We start from the raw sequence: 18,117 nt of genomic DNA, 5'->3' as shown, positions 1-18,117 counted from the left end.
AGAAAGATCTTGCTGCTCTCCACATATCATATATATATATATATATATATATATATATATATATATATATATATATATATAGGGTTTATATATATATATATCAGAGTAGAGTAATTTCCTTTTAATTTCTTTCTTTGGTGCCAAACAGCAAAGGGGAAGGGGGCAGCGGTGCCCAGGAAAATCAAAGGAAATAAATTAACCAGGGAAATCCCCATCCGTGGAAAACCACGCAGGGTTAATAACCCTTAGCCCTTAAGGGTCGAGATACTCTTCAATCTGCAAGAAAATGGGATAAAAGTGGAGGGGGATGGCGTGGCATCCGATCTGGCACGAGCTTTCTGTTGTTGCCGTGCGATGCAGATCGGGCGGCTGCTGGGGAGTCTTCTCCGATGATGAAATGACCTGAGCACGGCACGAGGAAGGGGGAAGGGAAGCGGGGCCCACACTGCAGTCGCACAACAGCAGAGCAAGCCGCATCCGCACGCACCGCACACCGCAGGGGAGGAGGAGGAGGAGGAGGAGACGCGAGGCGAGGAGGAAGAAGAGGCAGCCGCCGCCGCCGCCACATCCCCATCCTCATCCAAGCGATTCCTAGCAGCAGCTACTACAAAGCGGAGGAGGAAGCGGAAGCGGCTGGGATCGCACGCAATCCGCCCGCCGATTCCATCGCCAGCCACCCGCGCCCGACTACCGCCGCCGCCCCTTTCCCTACCCTAGGGTCGCGGGTGCCTGGGTTTCCCACCCGCGAGGCTTCCCACCCTAGGGCGGGGCCGCCGCCCCCGCCGCTCTCTGCTGCTAGGGTTAGGTTAGGGCCCGACGCTGGGGGGAGGGGCATCCTCCCCCGCCGCCAATGCCTCCCGGCGGTAGGCGCGGCGCCAAGCAGGGTCGCAAGTGGACCAGGGAACCGCAGCTCGGCGACCTCGTCCTCGCCAAGATCAAGGGATACCCGGCCTGGCCAGCCAAGGTACTCTCTCTCCATTGCTGCTGCCGCCGCTCATACTGCTGGGCTAGGGTTTCCTTTCCACCTCACCCCTTGACGCGGGATCAACTAACGCTCTGCATTCCTGTCTCCGCAGATCAGCAGGCCTGAGGAGTGGGGCCAAACGCCAACGCCGCGCAAGTTCTTCGTCTACTTCTACGGCACCAGAGAGATGTAAGTTCTTTGCCCGGCGACCTCCTCTACCTTACCGTTGTTTCCCGCTATTGCAATTGCCATTCTTGCAACACATCAATTCATTCCTTATTGGTTCACGTGCCCAACACGCATGCTTGGTATACAAATCACCTAAAACTTTCACTGTAAGGATGTTACTTATTACTCTTTTAATAACCTGTATGAATGTAGGGGCTTTTCTACTTCTATTTATATTTACGACTGCATGTTAAACACGTCACAAACCTCGATTCCATGTTAGCTGTTGGGTACGAATGGAGATTAAAAGGTCTTTCGCCATGCAATGAATCACGTTGAGCGTCCTGTTCTTCAGTGTCATTTAGCTCGGACAACTAGACGGTTCAGGTCACGACAAGGGAGTAGATGTTTATGCCTGCAATTTATTGTCCACTTGTCAAACTTACAGTTTTCGTGCACCTCCCAATTTTTTTGTGGCTGAGTTACATGGGGGCGCTAGTTATGTTTATTCGATGCCAAGGCTTCATGGTCCACATGATGCGCAAAATGAGGCCAGGAAAGTAGGCATATAGTTGCTAGCTAACCTTAGTTACCAGTTGCATTTAACACCACCAACGACCAATTTCTGACCAGCAGCATCAGCTAACCTTAGTTATCAGTTGTTTCCCGCTATTGTAACTGCCATTCTTGCAACTCATCAATTCATTCCTTATTGGTTCACGTGCCTAACACGCTTGCTTAGTATATGAATCGCCTAAAACTTTCACTCGGATGGTTACTTATTACTTGTTTAATAACTAAGCCTGGTCGTCCAACCTGTATGAATGTAGGGGCTTTTCTACTTCTATTTATATTTATGACTGTATGTTTAACACGTCACAAACCTGGATTCCGCGTTTGCTGTTGGGAACTGATGGGGAGATGGATATTAAAAGGTCTTCTGCCGTGCAATGAATCACGTTTAGCACGCTATTCTTCAGTGTCGTTTAGCTCAGACAACTAGACGGTTCAGATGACGACAAGAGAGTACATGTTTATGCATGTTGCCTGCAATTTTTCATGCACTTGTCAAATTTACAGTTTTCGTGCACCTCCCAATTTTTCTGTTGCTGAGCTGCATGGGGGTCCTTGAATAGCTAGTTATGTACTTTGCAGTTCTAGGGAGAACAGAATCCTTCACCCTTTCTCTTTTGGCAAAGCGGCTTTTATACATCAACATCTTAAAGAAAAATGTAAATTTAGACAGGTGGAATTGGAGTTTCAATTCTAATCAACCACCTTTCACATCTACTTTGTCTGACTAGTTCGCTTAGATGGTTGTTATGGGCTAACCCAGCAAGTGGGCCAGCTAGCCAGGGAGGAGGCACATGCACAATAACCCATGCGGCAGCAGATCAGATTAATTAGGATAATTAGATTAAGTTTTTGGATTAGATTAGGCATTGTTAGACTATATATGTGTATCCACATTATAGTCAATGAATGAAGAAGAATTAATCCCAAGTCCCCCAATAGTCTAGTCTCCTTCCAAGCTGACTCCACCTGGCTATCTTCCTGGTGGTGTTTACCCTTAATGAACTAACAATTGTTAGATTTTTTTTGTGCGTATGTGCCAAATCGACCCATTAGTTTAAAGAGTAAAAACTCGTGCAATATATAGGTATAAACTGTGGATGTTAGGTTGCTTGCTGCTGTTTGCATGGCCAATCACGAGGCTTGATTTTCTTTATTAGGTTGGAGATGAAAGAATTTATTGCTAGAAATTGATTCCTGAAATACCTCACTTTGTTGCTTTATGCCTCATATTTTGCTTACTGAGTCCATAAAATGCTCGGGACCGCTCTTAAGGCCTGTAGTATCCAAAATATTAACCAATAATGGTTTTTATTTCTTTGTAGCTTGATCTTGTTTAAGCTTGTTCGTGCAGCTGTTTTCCATGTTATACTATATAGATATATTCTGATAATGCTGATACTGATAGAGTTATTACTTAATTTTGATTAATGCAATAGGTTGCTTTAATTCGTAAAACGATTGCTGAATAAAGCATTTGTTTTTACTTGCTACGATAAACACTTGATTTGGTGTGTTTCCTTCCTATGATCACTTGGTTGCTAATGAACAAATATCATCCTGCAGTGCTTTTGTACCTCTGGCAGATCTTCAAGAATTTACGGAGAAGGCAAAGGATGATCTGTTAGATCGAGCTCCGAGTATTAAAGTGCAAAAAAAATATGTCCGAGCTTATAATGAAGCTGTGGAGCAGATCTGCAAGGCCTATAATGAGCTGCCAAAATCATCTGAAGCTGCAAGTGGAGCATTACCTGATCAGAGTGAAAAGACTACAGAGCACCTTGTGAGGTCACCTGATGATGGTGAGAATCTAGGATTGGGACGAATGGAAGCTGATAGCCCTACTGATGACTCAATTGCTTCAGGGCAAGGGTCAGGGGCTGAGGACGTGAAAGATGGTGGTCATGAAATAGGGGGTCATTCTTTATCAGTTTCTCAAAAGAAAACATCTTTACTACAGGATCCCGAGCATCCCAAGACAAAAAAGCCTGTTGCATCTAAGTCTGCACTTGACATGTACAGAGAACAGGAGCATTCACCAACTTCTGTGCGTGCAGACAGGGATGAAGAGGTAAAAAATGAAAAAGAGAGCTGTCCGCCAGAAGGATTTGTTTTGGACCCTAACTTGGAGGTAGTTTGTGCCCTTGAAGTGCCAAAGAAATCTAAAGCGAACAAGCTGTTGAGGAATGCTGAAAGGAAGGAAAAGCGTGCTGATATTGGTAGTTCTACTGGAAGGACTGCTCCTGAGGCTGCATCTGACGTATTAAACATGGGTGCTGACAAAGAGAGCAGAGAATTTAAAAAGTCCAAAATCATGACAAAACAATCACTTGCTACTGGTTCAGAGAAAAGGGACCATAATGAAATTGTGCACGGCAAGCCTGATAAGCAGTTGAGTAGAAAATCATCTGCTGGATTTTCTTCCAATAAGAAGTCTCTTCCTGGTAGCGGGCAGCGCACCACGGACTGTATTACTGATACTCGTCCAGCAAAAAAGCCAAGACTTATGGACAGAGGTGGTGAAACAGATAAGACAGTTGCCCAAAGTGACACAAAGTTAAGCATTGATTGTGAAAAGCATAATGCTATGAAATATGAGAGGTCTACCACTGTAGAAACAGGTAAAAATACGGTTCCTAAGACTGGTATCAGTGATGGTAGGGCACGGAGATCAGGGAGTGTCTTATCACCCGTATCAAGGCTTCATTCCGAGGTTGTGGAACCAACATCTGGTTCTGCAACTCAGTCAACTGTTGCTGATTCTGCTAAAAAGGGTTCAATCATGAAGGAGGATGCCTCACGTGTTGATAGGCAATCGGCCAAACCCAAGAGAAGGGCTTGTCGCTTTGATGATGAGGAGGATGAAGGACAGAGAACACCACTTCATAGAACTTCTGCCAAATCTATCTCTACACATATAGTCCCTGCTGACAAGGCAGGTACTCGGGGAAAAATTTCATCTCATGCTGGCAATGCTTCTATAAAAAAATCGGGCCCGGCAAGAGAAGAGAAATCTAAAAGTGTTGGAATGTCACCTGTGAGGCAGGAGCTAGTTTGTTCTTCACCGAGTCAGGATAAAATGCATGCCAGACACCAGGCAATTGGAAGAAGATCAATCACAGGCTCAGTCGATACTTCTGCTGGCATGGGTAACAAAACAAACCTGGTTGATCGCAAATCCTCTGGTCAAGTAAAAATGCCGACATCCTCTGAGGTGAAGAAAATTCATAGTTCTTCTAAACAATTGCACCTAACATCTGGGAACTCCCATTCTCGAAACTATCCTGCCTCAGAAAAAAACTCGCTGCCCAAATCAGAAGACACGAAGGCTAAATCTAAGCCTGGGGCACAGGCTGTTGAGCATAAGGTGAGCACCACTGTCACTGTGTCAGCTGAACGGGGTGCGAAGCGGGATCACTTAAAAGAGGAAAGGTATACTGCTTTGAATTTTGAATTGACCAAGTTTCTTACTGATACTCATCTATTTGCATTCCAACAGTTTTAGATGTGCACTTTGTTGATAGTTTGTGGTTTTCTCTTTTGCAGGTCCATTTCTGTTGATAAAGCAGCTTCTTCTGAACCTAACTCCGACTCTGTCAAGTCAATGAAACATCTTATTGCAGCTGCTCAAGCAAGGAGGAACCTTATGGCATCTGCTCATGGAAAGTTTGATGGGTCTTTGACTGATAATGCTGGTATGACCTCCACACAATATGGTTTGCCGGGACTAAGCCCTAGTCCTGTTTTTCGCATTCCATCCCCATCCAGAATTGCTTTTCCCGAGAGTCCTGGTGAACGTATTGTTCTGAAAAGCCCAACGGAGCTTGACCATGAGCATGGAAAGAGTCCCAAATCTAGGCAGGTCAGCGGTTCACCTAGCATTGGTACTGATGCAGCGATTGCTCGTGATGCTTTGGAAGGAATGATAGAGACACTATCGAGGACAAAGGAGAGTATAGGCCGTGCAACACGCCATGCAATTGAGTGCTCTAAATATGGCATTGCTGGAGAGGTTCTCTCTCTCTCTCTCTCTCACACACACACACACACGCGCGCGCGTGCGCGCGCACGCACACATGCTTACGAACTTACATGCCATCTGCATTACTGTTACATCGTTACTGTCCTTACTATTTCTTATCCAGATTGTCGAGCTTCTCGTACAGAAGTTGGAGAGAGAGCCTAATTTGCATCGCAGAATTGACCTCCTTTTTCTTGTGGATTCTATAACCCAGTGTTCGCATTCTCAGAGAGGTAATTTTTTTTAGGTATTACATTTAATCCTGTTCTCAGAGCTATCTGATGCCCCAAAATTTGTCCCTATCATCTGAATTCTGAAATGTTCAGGTGTTGCCGGGGCTTCATATGTTCCCACTGTTCAAGCTGCATTGCCTCGTCTTTTGGGTGCTGCTGCTCCACCTGGAGCTGGTGCTCGCGAAAACCGGCGCCAGTGCCTTAAAGTATTGACGTTACTACTGATTCTGTTCGTTTTTCCTTAACAGTAGGTCACTTTTTTTTTTCTCACCTGGCTTTGTAGGTTCTAAGATTGTGGCTTGAGAGAAAGATTATGCCTGAAGACATACTCCGAAAATACATGGGCGATATTGAGGTGCCAAATGATAATACTAGCACTAGTTTTATGTTGAAGCGACCATCCCGCGCTGAACGCTCTGTAGATGATCCTATTAGGGAGATGGATGACATGCTTGTTGATGAGTATGGAAGGTATCACATAACATGATATACCATTTACTAGTTCTATACCTCATTCGACTATTTTTATTTTTCTAGCTTGAGATGTAAGTTCTGGTGGATTCATCAACTGAATATTTTAAATTTATAACGAGTTTGATTATAAGATTAGTATATGACGACCGGATATACAACTTAAAAGTTGATGTTTATCCATATTGTTTGATTATATTTTAGGTTTCCTTGGTTAGTATGTGCTGGATAGTAATAATCGTGTTGGGGCCATATTTTGACATGAAGTAGATTTTCTGTATCTTTTTAGTTTAAGAAGTCAACAAGCACATCAGTGCTATTACCTTCCCAACGTATGCATGGCTTTATTTGTTCATCACAGAGTGTAGTTGTTATGTATAGTGTTGTGGAACCTAGAATGTGCTATGGTAATATCACATGCTTTGACCACATAAAAGACACTAATACGATTTTCAAAATATGCTTTTTGAATAAATGAACTCCCGTATTGGAAGTTTTCTGCTTTCCTGATTATCTTTTGAATTTTTCTTTCCTTATGAAGCACAGCAGAGTTCCCCAATTTTTTCTATTTTTTCAAGTCATCATTGACGCTTTCTTGTTTATTCTGTTCTCAGCAATGCAACTTTTGAGCTTTCTGGAATTTTGTCATCAAAAGTCTTTGAAGATGATGAAGACTTACCTCGAAATAATGGGTCATCGCCATTTATTTCGCAGCCTGTTGAAAGTGATGGCATTCAAGAAGCTGAAGATACTGTTGCTCCAGCATCTGTTGAGGAACAGATTAGACCAGAGAATGTAACTGCTGATGCTGCTATGGAAGGTGCCTTGGAATTACTGGGCAGCAAGCAGCAGACTGATGGAGCTATCCTTGTTGAACATGACTGTAGTCAAGAGCCGGGTTCAGAGCTTGAATTGATTGATCAGAATGAGCCCCCCCCTCTACCTGATGTCCCTCCACCGCTTCCATCAGATTCACCACCTCCTCCACCTCCTTTGCCTCCTTCACCGCCTCCTGATACACCACCGCCGCCACCACCACTTCCACTTTCGCCAGCTTCGCCACCTCCGCCACCTCCCCCACTGCCTTCTGGACCACCTCCTCAGCCTGCTCCACCACCTCTGCCAACCCAGGCCCCACCTCTTCCTTCTATTCCGCCGCCTGTTCCGTCATCTCCATCATCATTGGGTTATCGGCCTCCAGCTCCAGAGTACTTCAGGACACCCAATGTAATTATTTTACTTACTTGCATATCATGATGTGTTCTTGATTAGTTAATAAACAAGACTTGTGCTGCAGGGTAACCAGTTGACCCAGATGACAGGAAATACATCAATTCAAGGTATTGGAAATACAGCGAACTTCGTTCCTGGTGGACCAGTCAATGGACAAGCTGCGGTTAATTTTGTACCTTCAATGCCAGCAGAGTATGGAAACAACAACGTGTTTATGGCACCACAAACTTCTAGTGGTAATTACCAGTTTCGGCCTACTGGTGTACCTTTTCAGCAAGGGAATTTCAGTGCCTTTCCGTCTACGCAAACGCCACCCGTACATTCCCACCCTCGAATTGCACACATGAATCCCATGGGCCAACAAGCTGTACCACCTCCGTGCAATCCTTATGTTGTGCAGTCCTTTCCAAACAGTCAGAGCCATTATCCATCTGAAGAACGTTGGCGGATGGCATCTGGTAACTTCAGTCCAGATGACCAGCATAATAATTGGCTAGCAGGTGGCAGAGCATTATCTTGCTCAGAAGGGTCATTTGTGCAGGATGGTATGTTCTTCCATAAGCTGTATAAGTGTTATTTTGCACCAGCTTTTAGACTGATACTAATAGTAAAATCTCATGTAGGATATTCAAGGTCGAACATTGACAGATCTTCAATGAATCCTATGAATCATCAACATACTGTTCGAAACCATTTGCCATCTGGAGCACCACTACCAGGTCTTTGGTTTCTAAAGAGTTTATGGTTGCAATCCATATGGGCTGTGTTTTCATATGAATTTTCTTAAATTTGTATAAGATCCTCTGACAATCAGGCTCCTTGAACTCCAATGTCTAGGAGCTTGTCAGATATTCTTATGCAATTTTAGGGAAAGGAACAGCTCTGTTGGATGGCATGTATATGCTTCCTTATGTTTTTAAAAGCCTTTTTCTATTTTTCTTTTCACAGGTCATGTTGTTCCTCAGATGCTACCAGCCAGGTCTGATATTCACACACTTAACTGCTGGAGACCTTCTTGATAAAGTTGTAAACTGAACTTGCTTGAGGTACATTTTTCTCCTTTGCTCTTTGCTGCCTTTGTATTTTGCCTGAGTTATCTTTCCTTTGGGTTTGTCTTAGATCCTCTCATCTATCTATTCACTCATGATCTGAACTTTTCTCAAAACTGTTTGATGCTTATGCAGGTTTTGACATGGGAAGTTTGGGGCACTAGAGGCAATTTAAATTGAGTGCAACAAGTGGTGGTTTTGTTAGTCTGTTCTGTGATGAAGATGCACTTGCGTGGGGTGTAAAGATGAGATCTGCCATAGTATTTGGAAAGGACATTTTACAATGTAACTAGTCTTGACAACAGCATCCAGCAGACTAATCTCGCTTAGTGTAAGCTCATGTTTCACATGACACAAATGTTTTCAGTATCTTAAACGTTGCTTCCAGTATGGATCAGGATTGCAAACTGTTTTTGTTGTATCTTGCTCAGACGCATTAGTTATAACCAGAGGTTCTGGTAGTAAATATTTGGAACTTATATCTATATATATCATGTTGTTTTGTTGTGGTGTCTGGTTTTTTTCTGCAGCTCATTTTTCTGGGACTGTTGTGCTCACTTTGCAACACTGTTCCTAAGTTCAATTAGATAAGCACATTTAACTATAATGAAAGCCCCAACCACCTTTTCTTTTTAGTAACTGCAGTATGTTTGCTGTTTAGATTTAGACTGGAATTATGCTCGGAATCAATTATAGGGTAGCAGATACATTAGGTCCTCATAGGCATGCATAGTTTTGTATGAAATTAATTTTAGTATGTTTGGGATTTAAGAGTTAGTGTATTTGTTTTTCCAAAGACTGATGTGAGTTCTATATTGATACACACTTTTCGCAGTGATACATATAGGAACACGAATTCCTGTCATTTTCCAAAAAATAATTTTCTCGATTCCATTAAGTAAATTAGAATAGTAATCGCATGGTGGCAAGGTTGCGTAAAGTTTGTTTAGATGTATATGCGGAGATATTGTGTGTTTTTGCAATCAAATAATAAATATCATAAGGAGATATACCTCATTATGATGAATTTATTGTAGGATTGTTGAAAATAATGCTACAGGTTTTACCAACCTATATGCCTGCAAAGTAGGTTTTAACTTTTAGATCATGAACACATGAGGATGGAAAGTTCAACATGTGTATTTTGGTTTTCTAAGTGAGTCATAACTGTGGGACATTGACCTCTCTAAACAACCACAAAAATGAACAAAAAAAAGAGTTTATTTAGAAACTATATTGTGTCATCCTATTCTAGTGACTTTTGTCCTATCCCAAATTTGTTTTAAGCACACGACTGTTATTTGGGTTCATGTCTCCTGTTGATTAGAAATTCTGAATGCTCATTAGTATCACTATAATGTTGTACAACATTGCTCATCTCCATTCCAAAGAAGAAAATATCGTGTTTTATTTTTGTCTAATTGCGCATGTCAGCTCTGAGAAGAATATCTGACAATCTCTAGGAGCATTTTCTCTGTATATTATTGATTTGATAGATTATCTTCTTAGGAGAATGTGGGATGTCAAAATTGTCATTATTCATGTTTGCTGCATTGGCCAAGCTCATTTATTTCTCTTTGCTTTATTGGCTGCTCTAGCCACTGGTTCCAAGGTTACAGCTATTGAGCAATAAATAGTTCCAGTTTTATATCAAGATGGCTGCAATTGCATGCATTTCTTTTACAGAGGCACGATTTTCTTGCTTTTGCTTATGGTAACTGCTTTGCTACGTAGATTCCCTCCCTTTTCCCTTGCGGGTGCCATTGGATGTTTTACTTGCATTGATCTGTGTGTTTTCATGTATGATCTTATGCTGTCTGAAGGTACTCGTTTGACTAAATGTTTTGTTGCTGTGACAGGTCTGAAGAATGTTACTCAAATGAAGACAAGTTTTGATTTGTTAATGAGGATATTGGTGACTTGGATGGAGTTGAGGGGAGCTTCCATAGGCAGCTAAATGCTTTGGTTTGAAGAGGTAAAATGTAGAATTGTAGAAAAAGATATGTACAGTTGCTAACACAATGTGTTGTATTCCCTTGGCGCAAGCTGGGGATGGCTAATGGGGTTTCTGAAACCTTTCTGGATAATTGCAAGAAAGCTTACAGGTGGGTTAGTCAGGCATGCAGTGCGGCGCAATGATGCTCTTTGGTTATCCAAAGCCACATTTTGAAGAGAAAGCAATGTGATGAGCAGCTTGTTGTGATGTTGCTCATGTATGTATATGTGCGATCTGTAATTGGGTCAGGGTGATGATGTGGTTTTGCATTGCACCAACGGTTCATTTGGTGAGCATGGAGGTCAATGAGTGCAAGGTTGTGGCCTGGCGGGCAAAGGGCTGCTTTTTGGTGGTGTTTTGGCAAGATGGCTGGTGCTGCTGAGGTTGTGAATGGTAGGCGGGTAGGTTGGGTGCCAGATGATACTGCTGGTTTGGTGTTGAATAGTGGTTTGTATGTGGTTGATGGCACGCCTGCTACTAGTTATTAGAAGATGGCATATCGCCGACCTTGCATTACATATTTGCAACCCATGCCAGGCTTAATTCACAAGTAAATGTTCTCCTTGCTGGTACTAGTTGCCATTAGTTGTGTGCATGGTAGGACTGGATGGATGGTTGCTGAGATGGTGCCCTGAATCTTGCTTTTGCATGGTTTGTTGGCTCATCCCAGTCCAGGTGACACCCAGGCGCGGGGCGCGTGTTTCATGCGGGTGCCGTCTGATTGCCTATCTCTCGTAGCTGCATGTCTTTGTCAGGTGCTTGCATGTATATTGTTGCTTGGTTTGCTTCTGAATGGAATGGGATTTGGCTTTTGCTTGGATGGTTTGTTTTTACTGCTATGTGCACGCACGAGAAAGGCACTTGTCAACATGCATGCTGTACTGAAATGGATTGGAGGTTCTGTGGTAGGTTGGTTGGAGATCAATCTGAGCTTTGTTGATAAGGACTCCTGGGTGAGGTTAGGATAGCCTATGGTTTTTCAGTAGTTGGTGCATTAGGAATTTGGACTAACAACTAGTCAGAGTTGTAAAGTTACATAAATCGGCCTGACATTGGCCGGGAAGAAATTGATAATATGTTGCAAGAGATTGGTAAAAGACTTTCTCAAATCATATCAGCGCCTAATAAAAATGAAGGGAACCTGAACCATGCTCTCCAAGTACCTCCTCCATGGAATGCTTCAAGAAAATGGAATGTGGTTGGTGATACGCGATTTCTTTGCTTTTCTTTTCTTGGGAAAGGTAGGAGTGTTGCTGAAAACAAACAAGGGAGGTTAGCTTGGCTAGTGTAGCGTGTATCATCTCATCCTCATCTACCGGTCCTGTCTGTGTCTGGTTCTGGTCAGCGTAATATTCTCTTCTCTGATCCTGCTGCTCCCTCCCGGGATCTCTAATCTCTTTCTGGGCTGGGCTGCGGGCCCGTTTTGCATAAAGAAAGAGATTATTATTACTATTATTATTTAAACAAATGAAATGAAATTAATAGTAGTAAGTACTCAAAGAAGAGAAGGACAGCAGCCACCTGACCTCAGCTCGCGTCACCCACTTTTCTTTTCTTTTTTATTTCTCCATCCGGTGAAGAGATTTTCAATAATTTGATTGAAATCAAATTGTTTTTTTCTCCTCTCTCTCTCCATCTTTGCTACCTACCACCGCCGGCGCGCCTGGGAGGCGAGGAGGCAGAGAGAGACAAGAGTGTGTGTGCCGTGTGCGTGAGGGAGGAGTGGGATCAGACGGAAGATGAGATAGGAGGGAGGATCCTCTCCTCCTCCTTGGGTTCCGCGGGATATCGAGATCGCGCACCGGAGATCCTTCCTTCGCCTTCTGGTTCTGGGTGCGTATGCCTCTTCCCGACTTTCTCCTCCTCCTCGTACGATTTTCAATTCGCTGCTGCTGCCGCTGCCGCCGCCGCCGCCGCTCTCGCTCCGATTCTGCTGAGTTCCGTCTCCTCTCGCCTCGTCCCGCGGACGACTGGATAAGATTATTATTGCTGCTCCTACTTTTTATTCTTCATTCATCAGGAGAGGAACAGACCAATGCCAAAACAATTCCAAAGAAATCCCTAGATTGGATTGTACGGGATTAGGTTTCCCTGGCTTTGTGCTTCTTTCTCAATACTATTCGCAGTCACAATCTGCGATCCGTCCCGTATTCTACCGATCGATCGATGGATCCATCTCCATTTGGTTGTCGATTTCATCTCGTCCAGCCACGATCCACATGCAATGCTCGCTTGCTACGCTACTTGCACCATCTGCTACTTCTGCCGCCTCAATCCCAAGGGAGGGTTCTTCGCATTCAGCTTGCTTTCCTTACTCATCCTACCAGTACCATTCTTCATTCCAATATACCCTATTCAATTCTTCATTACTTAGGGTTTAACTTTTTTTTCCCCTAATCATACCTACTAGTACCTGCAACTTGCTGCTTCCAGTCAAACTTTCTATGCCTATGGGATGGGATGGGCCTTCCAGCAGCTTCTTCTGCTATTTGGTCAACGTGCTACTGTCACTCCCACCTCAACCTCCGTACTAGTCTACCTCTGTCTGGATAAAAATTCATTCTTGCATACATACATACATGACCCCGGCACACCACACTTTTGACTTCTCTATCTATTTGAGTATTGTTCTCTCCGTGTATGCCTCTGTGCTCATGTGCCCTTTTGCCCAACCACTCTTGCAGGATTCATGCGACATGCCACCTGAACATGGAATGCCTACTGGAACCGCTGATGCTGTTGCAAATAGGAGGCCTCGTCGCCTCTTTGGGAGACCATCCGAGAGGAAGAACCCACTCAACCTTCAGTTTGTACGTCAGCTGCTTTTTCTCTCTTCTCTTCCCCAGTTCCCTGAGATACTACTATGTGTAAGTGTAATGCTTCCCCTTCCTACCATTTTCCAGGAGCGTCAAGTAGCACGCCTTGAATCAAGACAGCAACAACAGAGGTGCACAGATGTTCTTCTCTAACTCCACCTGTCTGTCTATGCACGTCCAATATGCCATAGTACCAACTGATGCATCTTTTTTTTCTTCCTTCTGATTTTCTCCTTTCTGAGTCCACCTCATTTTTCTATCTTTCTTTCTCCCTTCATTTATGATTTACAAGCCTAATTATAGAAACATATTTTTGCAACAAAGAATTTTATCTTCCACATGCAAGTTGTATATGTCATGCTGTGCCCTTAACCGAATTGCTTTCTCATGTTTCACATCCGCCAATTCTCCGGATCCGTCCTTTGCTATTTAATAACTATGATATTCGCTTCTTTGCCAGGTGTATTGTCGTGACATTTATTCCCATAAATTTATGTTGTTTCGACTTCAAATCACCATCGCTCACCGAGAATGGGAACAATCATCCCTCATCTCAACCTATATCTCCAGAAGATACATCATCCTTATCACCAACCTCGCCATCAATTCTTTTCCTGCCATATCCTCCAGATGGATCTCACAGAAGATGGCCAGGTAATTCATCAAGGCTACTGGAAGATAGATCCACCACTTCCAATAGCACGTCCAATTCTGATTTCTTAGTCAACAGCTTTACCAAGCCAAGTGGTAATGCAAGACATACTTCAAGAAGGAAGAGCAAAAAGAAAAGCAAGAAGCACAGGCAACGTTGTAGGAAACCAACGGATGGGCCTGAAGCTAAATGCGGAGAGACTAACAGTGCTGCCCCTGCAGTCGATGAAGGTGATTGTGAAGATTTGACACTGTCACCTAAGCACGTTGGTGACATACACTTTGAGGAAACTTTTTCTCCCAGTTCATCTGTTAAGGAAGCTTCTGAAGAGGCTCCTGAGAGTGACAATGATAATGAGTACCGTTGCTGCTCAGTTGGTTCAGTTTCCAGTGCGTCCTACTGTGATGAGACAGAACCGTCTAGATCGGCAATTTCGTGTCCAGGACTGCGTGGACAATGTAATAGCAGTAACTTAAGGTATTTGGACAGTGCTCAAAATTCCGTGTTTACAGGTTCAGCTCAGGAAACATGTTATGCTGGCAGTAGTGTGAACTGTAACCATGATACCAAGACTCTGTTAATCTTAAGCAATGAACGTGAACCTGGTCCGTGTGAAGCGACAGAATTTTGCAGCTCTAGTAGTGGATTTGATGAGAACTGGCTAGAGAAACCTGATTATGATAGTGGTATTTGTTCCCAAAATGGCATTGGTGCTTGCAGTGGAGTCCAGGCAGTCCATTTGTGCAGCGACACAAGCAGGGACAATGATTTCTGTCTTGTAATATCTAGAAAGAGGGCAAGAAAAGAGAAGAAAATGTTACTGTGGAAGAGTTATGGAGAGCGGGTGTCCACATTTACACATGATCGGAATGAAAAATATGTTGGCCGGGCTTCTGTGCCAGTGACCAAAGAGGTCCGCACCGATCATCGGTCCCATAGACAAAATCATATTGGTGGGATACAGCCTCAGCATGGAACTGCAATAAAACACCCCTCCAAGAATTTCATGCAAAGGCCAAGTAGTGTTCGCATGGAGACCCACAATGGACTTCCAGCAGAAGATTCCAAGTTACAAGCAAGTCCCAATTATTTTATAGGTCCAAGAGAAAAAACTTATGAACAATCAACTAGCGATTTTGACAAAGCACAGCGGCTTTATTTGCACGGAAAACTATCCGTTGCTCTTCACAGCAGAGAATCAATCCATTGTGAGACGGGATCGGTTTCCTCTTCTGAAACGACAACTCCGAAGTCATCAGGTGAATCAACAGATATTTCTGTAGCTCTTTCCGTGCAGAAAAGAAGACTGCACGATTCAGTTCAAATTAATGATGCCAATGAAACTATTTCTGGACAATCATCACCTGGTATTGCTCCATCTTTACATTCTTTCTCGAAAATATTGCTTCACCTTTGCATCCTGCGCCACTTCCTTTTTTTCTTAATGTTGATAAGATACAAAGACTGATTGCAGCAGGCTTTGTAACACCTAACTTGATGTTGTACTCAAAATATTGCAGGGTCTAAGTCCACGACAACTGAGTTATTGGTTGGATGTGGTACAGTTCCATCTGTTCAAGGGAACCATGGCTGTCAACAGTTCTGTAACTCTAGAACACATCTAGTTGAAATGCTCAGGGTTGTAAATGATGCCTACAAAGTTCAGGTTGCTGCAGATGTTCACCTTGCTGCTGGTTATCCAATTACTGATCTTGAAACATTTATATATTCTGCAACTCCAGTTATTGGTCATGCACCTTGCTTGAGAGGCAGCAATTGTTCATGGGACGAAGCAGTTAGCAGCTCAGTTTGTCAGCATGACATTTCTAATGTTTCCTTAAGGACCATATGGGAGTGGTATGAAGAGCCAGGGTGCTATGGATTGGAAGTAAAAGCTCTTAATGATCTCAGCTCTAAAACATCCTGCAGCAGCAGTTCAGAGTTCTTTGCATACTTTGTACCTTATCTATCTGCTATTCAGTTGTTTGGGTGGTCTAGGAATAACATGGATCACAGTTTCGGTGTACAAGGGAGAGAGTTACTGAAAGCATCAAATACTGCAAGCTCTTTGAGCTCTCATCCTGTGCATGCAAAGGTGCATAAACCGTTTGAGGAAAGTAACGCATACTCATCAGAGTCATCTTTAGTTGTAGAAGGTCATGGAGAACTCATGTTTGAGTACTTTGAAACAGAGCAGCCTTCTTTTCGGCCCCCGTTATTTGAAAAGTAAGCCTTCTTTTCCTTAAGTTCCAGACATTTGCAGTTTCTTGTAAATAGTTCACGTCTCTTCAATCTGGTGTCATTTCCATCTAAAAATTGCTTATGGGTTCACAACTGGGAAAGGATCCCAATCTATTTCTTTGTTAGAAAGGGGAAATGAATTTAACAATTCTAGTTATAAACAGTGTAATACAGGCAAGGAAGTTTAATAGCTTCGTTATGAACAGTATTCTATAAACCATTAGTGAGTTTGTGAACAGTGGCACTTCACGACCAATTGACCATGAGTTATTCTTTTTCTGCTGTCGCAATTGGTTTAGCTGATCCGGATGTTTAGGAGTTATGGCCTAAAGCAAGAGAACTTAGTTTGTGTCCAAATGAGTAGCTTAGAGCTGCGATTTATAAGCTGCTAACCAATCATTCTTAAGTATGTGGCATGAGATGTACTGTTTCCATTTTGATGCAGTCTTTCTGATATGGTCACTATGTCCTTTTTGCCACAGTAAGACTTCAACGGACATTGTAATCTCTATTTGTCTGTCCAGATTGTTTGTCTCCTTTTTCTGCGTTAATATATGGCTGCAATATAATGTAGGATTAAGGAGCTTGTTAGCGGTGCAAACGTTTCTGACCACCGAATTTTTGGGGACCCTGAAAAGCTGCAAAACACAAAATTGTGTGAGCTTCATCCAGCTTCCTGGTTTGTTCCTAATCCTGGATGTGTTTTGTTCCCCAACTCAGCTTGCAATTTTATCAGTAGTAAATATAAATATTTGATTTGTTATATTTGGCTCTTGTGATGATCAGTATGTTTCATTTCTAGGTTCTGTGTGGCATGGTATCCTGTTTATCGTGTACCTCGTGGGAACTTCCGTGCAGCATTTCTTACTTACCATTCACTGGGCAAATTGGTTCCTCAAAAATGCTCCATGGATATGACTGGTGGGCATCCGCGTGTAGTTTCACCAGTTGTCGGTCTCCAGAGTTACAATGCCAAGGTACCATTTCGACTTGGTGTTTTCCTTGACAAGTGTAGGAAGTGTTTTGCATCACTGAGCATACCATCCATATTGCTATGAGTTCTACTGAAAATCCTGGAAATAATGATGAAACCGAATTAATAGTTACTTGGCAGAAATTTATTTCCAGTGATGCAATGTTCGCCCATCAGACTCAAGCTTGTATCTATTTTGTGGATCATGAGCTTGTATTAAGAGGATGATTTTATGCCTAACTTAGATTGCTTTGCATCCTCTTGTTTATAGGGAGAACAGTGGTTTCAGCTGAGATGCCCAGATCTGAAGCAATTGCCAACTGACGAGGCCAGTTGTGCTGAAGTTCAGAAAGAGAGGCTGAGGACACTGAAGATGGGTGCACTGGCCATGGCAAGAGCTGTTGTCCCGAAGGGAAGTGGGGAGTCCGTGAACCACCATCCAGATTACGAGTTCTTCCTGTCCCGGTGCAGCTAGGCTAGGCGGCTATGCTCCGAAGAAACGGCGTGTTCCGCTTCCTGTTGACTGTAGTGCAGCAATCAAAAGAAAAAAAAAAGAAAGAAAGTAGTGACTAACTAGAGGCCTGCTATAATATAGTTGATCCAAGAGGGGAGGGAGAGAGAGAGAGAGAGAGAGCATGTGGGTGATTCTAATCACCCACCATATAGAAGGCAGATTACATACCATCTAACCTGATACCAGATTACCGATGCAAACCGAGTTGGTGAG

At 43.2% G+C, this 18,117-nt stretch overlaps 2 protein-coding genes across 3 annotated transcripts; both read left to right on the top strand.

Annotated features, from left to right (window-relative positions):
• The first annotated feature begins 439 nt into the window (after positions 1 to 439).
• On the top strand, positions 440 to 11,224 carry LOC101771784 (ENHANCER OF AG-4 protein 2). The gene is made up of 13 exons (XM_004972333.3): positions 440 to 964; positions 1,077 to 1,153; positions 3,272 to 5,137; positions 5,252 to 5,717; positions 5,851 to 5,959; positions 6,053 to 6,165; positions 6,243 to 6,430; positions 7,045 to 7,657; positions 7,728 to 8,208; positions 8,287 to 8,382; positions 8,612 to 8,709; positions 8,848 to 9,043; positions 10,572 to 11,224. The coding sequence occupies exons 1-11, from the start codon at positions 851 to 853 to the stop codon at positions 8,680 to 8,682; spliced, it is 4,194 nt and encodes a 1,397-aa protein (XP_004972390.1). The 5' UTR covers positions 440 to 850; the 3' UTR covers positions 8,683 to 8,709; positions 8,848 to 9,043; positions 10,572 to 11,224.
• Positions 11,225 to 12,333: 1,109 nt separating this feature from the next.
• On the top strand, positions 12,334 to 18,098 carry LOC101770587. Of its 2 annotated transcripts, XM_004972332.3 has the most exons (8): positions 12,334 to 12,541; positions 13,393 to 13,518; positions 13,612 to 13,655; positions 13,985 to 15,543; positions 15,697 to 16,402; positions 16,992 to 17,096; positions 17,220 to 17,394; positions 17,662 to 18,098. In XM_004972332.3, exons 2-8 carry the CDS (start codon positions 13,405 to 13,407, stop codon positions 17,863 to 17,865), a joined length of 2,907 nt encoding a protein of 968 aa, XP_004972389.1. In that variant the 5' UTR covers positions 12,334 to 12,541; positions 13,393 to 13,404; the 3' UTR covers positions 17,866 to 18,098. The 2 variants fall into 2 exon arrangements, with proteins under 2 accessions (XP_004972389.1, XP_022683358.1); XM_022827623.1 differs by lacking the exons at positions 12,334 to 12,541; positions 13,393 to 13,518; positions 13,612 to 13,655 and having other exon boundaries at positions 14,046 to 14,178; positions 14,255 to 15,543.
• The last annotated feature ends 19 nt before the right edge of the window (positions 18,099 to 18,117 follow it).

The sequence above is a fragment of the Setaria italica genome, chromosome VI (assembly GCF_000263155.2).
Source record: "Setaria italica strain Yugu1 chromosome VI, Setaria_italica_v2.0, whole genome shotgun sequence".
In the NCBI taxonomy this organism is placed as follows: Eukaryota; Viridiplantae; Streptophyta; class Magnoliopsida; order Poales; family Poaceae; genus Setaria; species Setaria italica.
Note: the sequence above shows the minus strand (reverse complement) of the source record. Positions and strands in the feature narration are given on the sequence as shown.

Coding starts and splice junctions, on each gene's coding strand:
- LOC101770587 (XM_004972332.3), top strand. CDS start 13,405: ATGCCACCTGAACATGGAATGCCTACTGGAACCGCTGATGCTGTTGCA. Junction 13,656..13,984: donor TCAAGACAGCAACAACAGAG/GTGCACAGATGT, acceptor CTTCTTTGCCAG/GTGTATTGTCGTGACATTTA. Junction 17,395..17,661: donor TCCAGAGTTACAATGCCAAG/GTACCATTTCGA, acceptor TCTTGTTTATAG/GGAGAACAGTGGTTTCAGCT.
- LOC101771784 (XM_004972333.3), top strand. CDS start 851: ATGCCTCCCGGCGGTAGGCGCGGCGCCAAGCAGGGTCGCAAGTGGACC. Junction 6,431..7,044: donor CTTGTTGATGAGTATGGAAG/GTATCACATAAC, acceptor TTCTGTTCTCAG/CAATGCAACTTTTGAGCTTT. Junction 8,209..8,286: donor AGGGTCATTTGTGCAGGATG/GTATGTTCTTCC, acceptor AATCTCATGTAG/GATATTCAAGGTCGAACATT.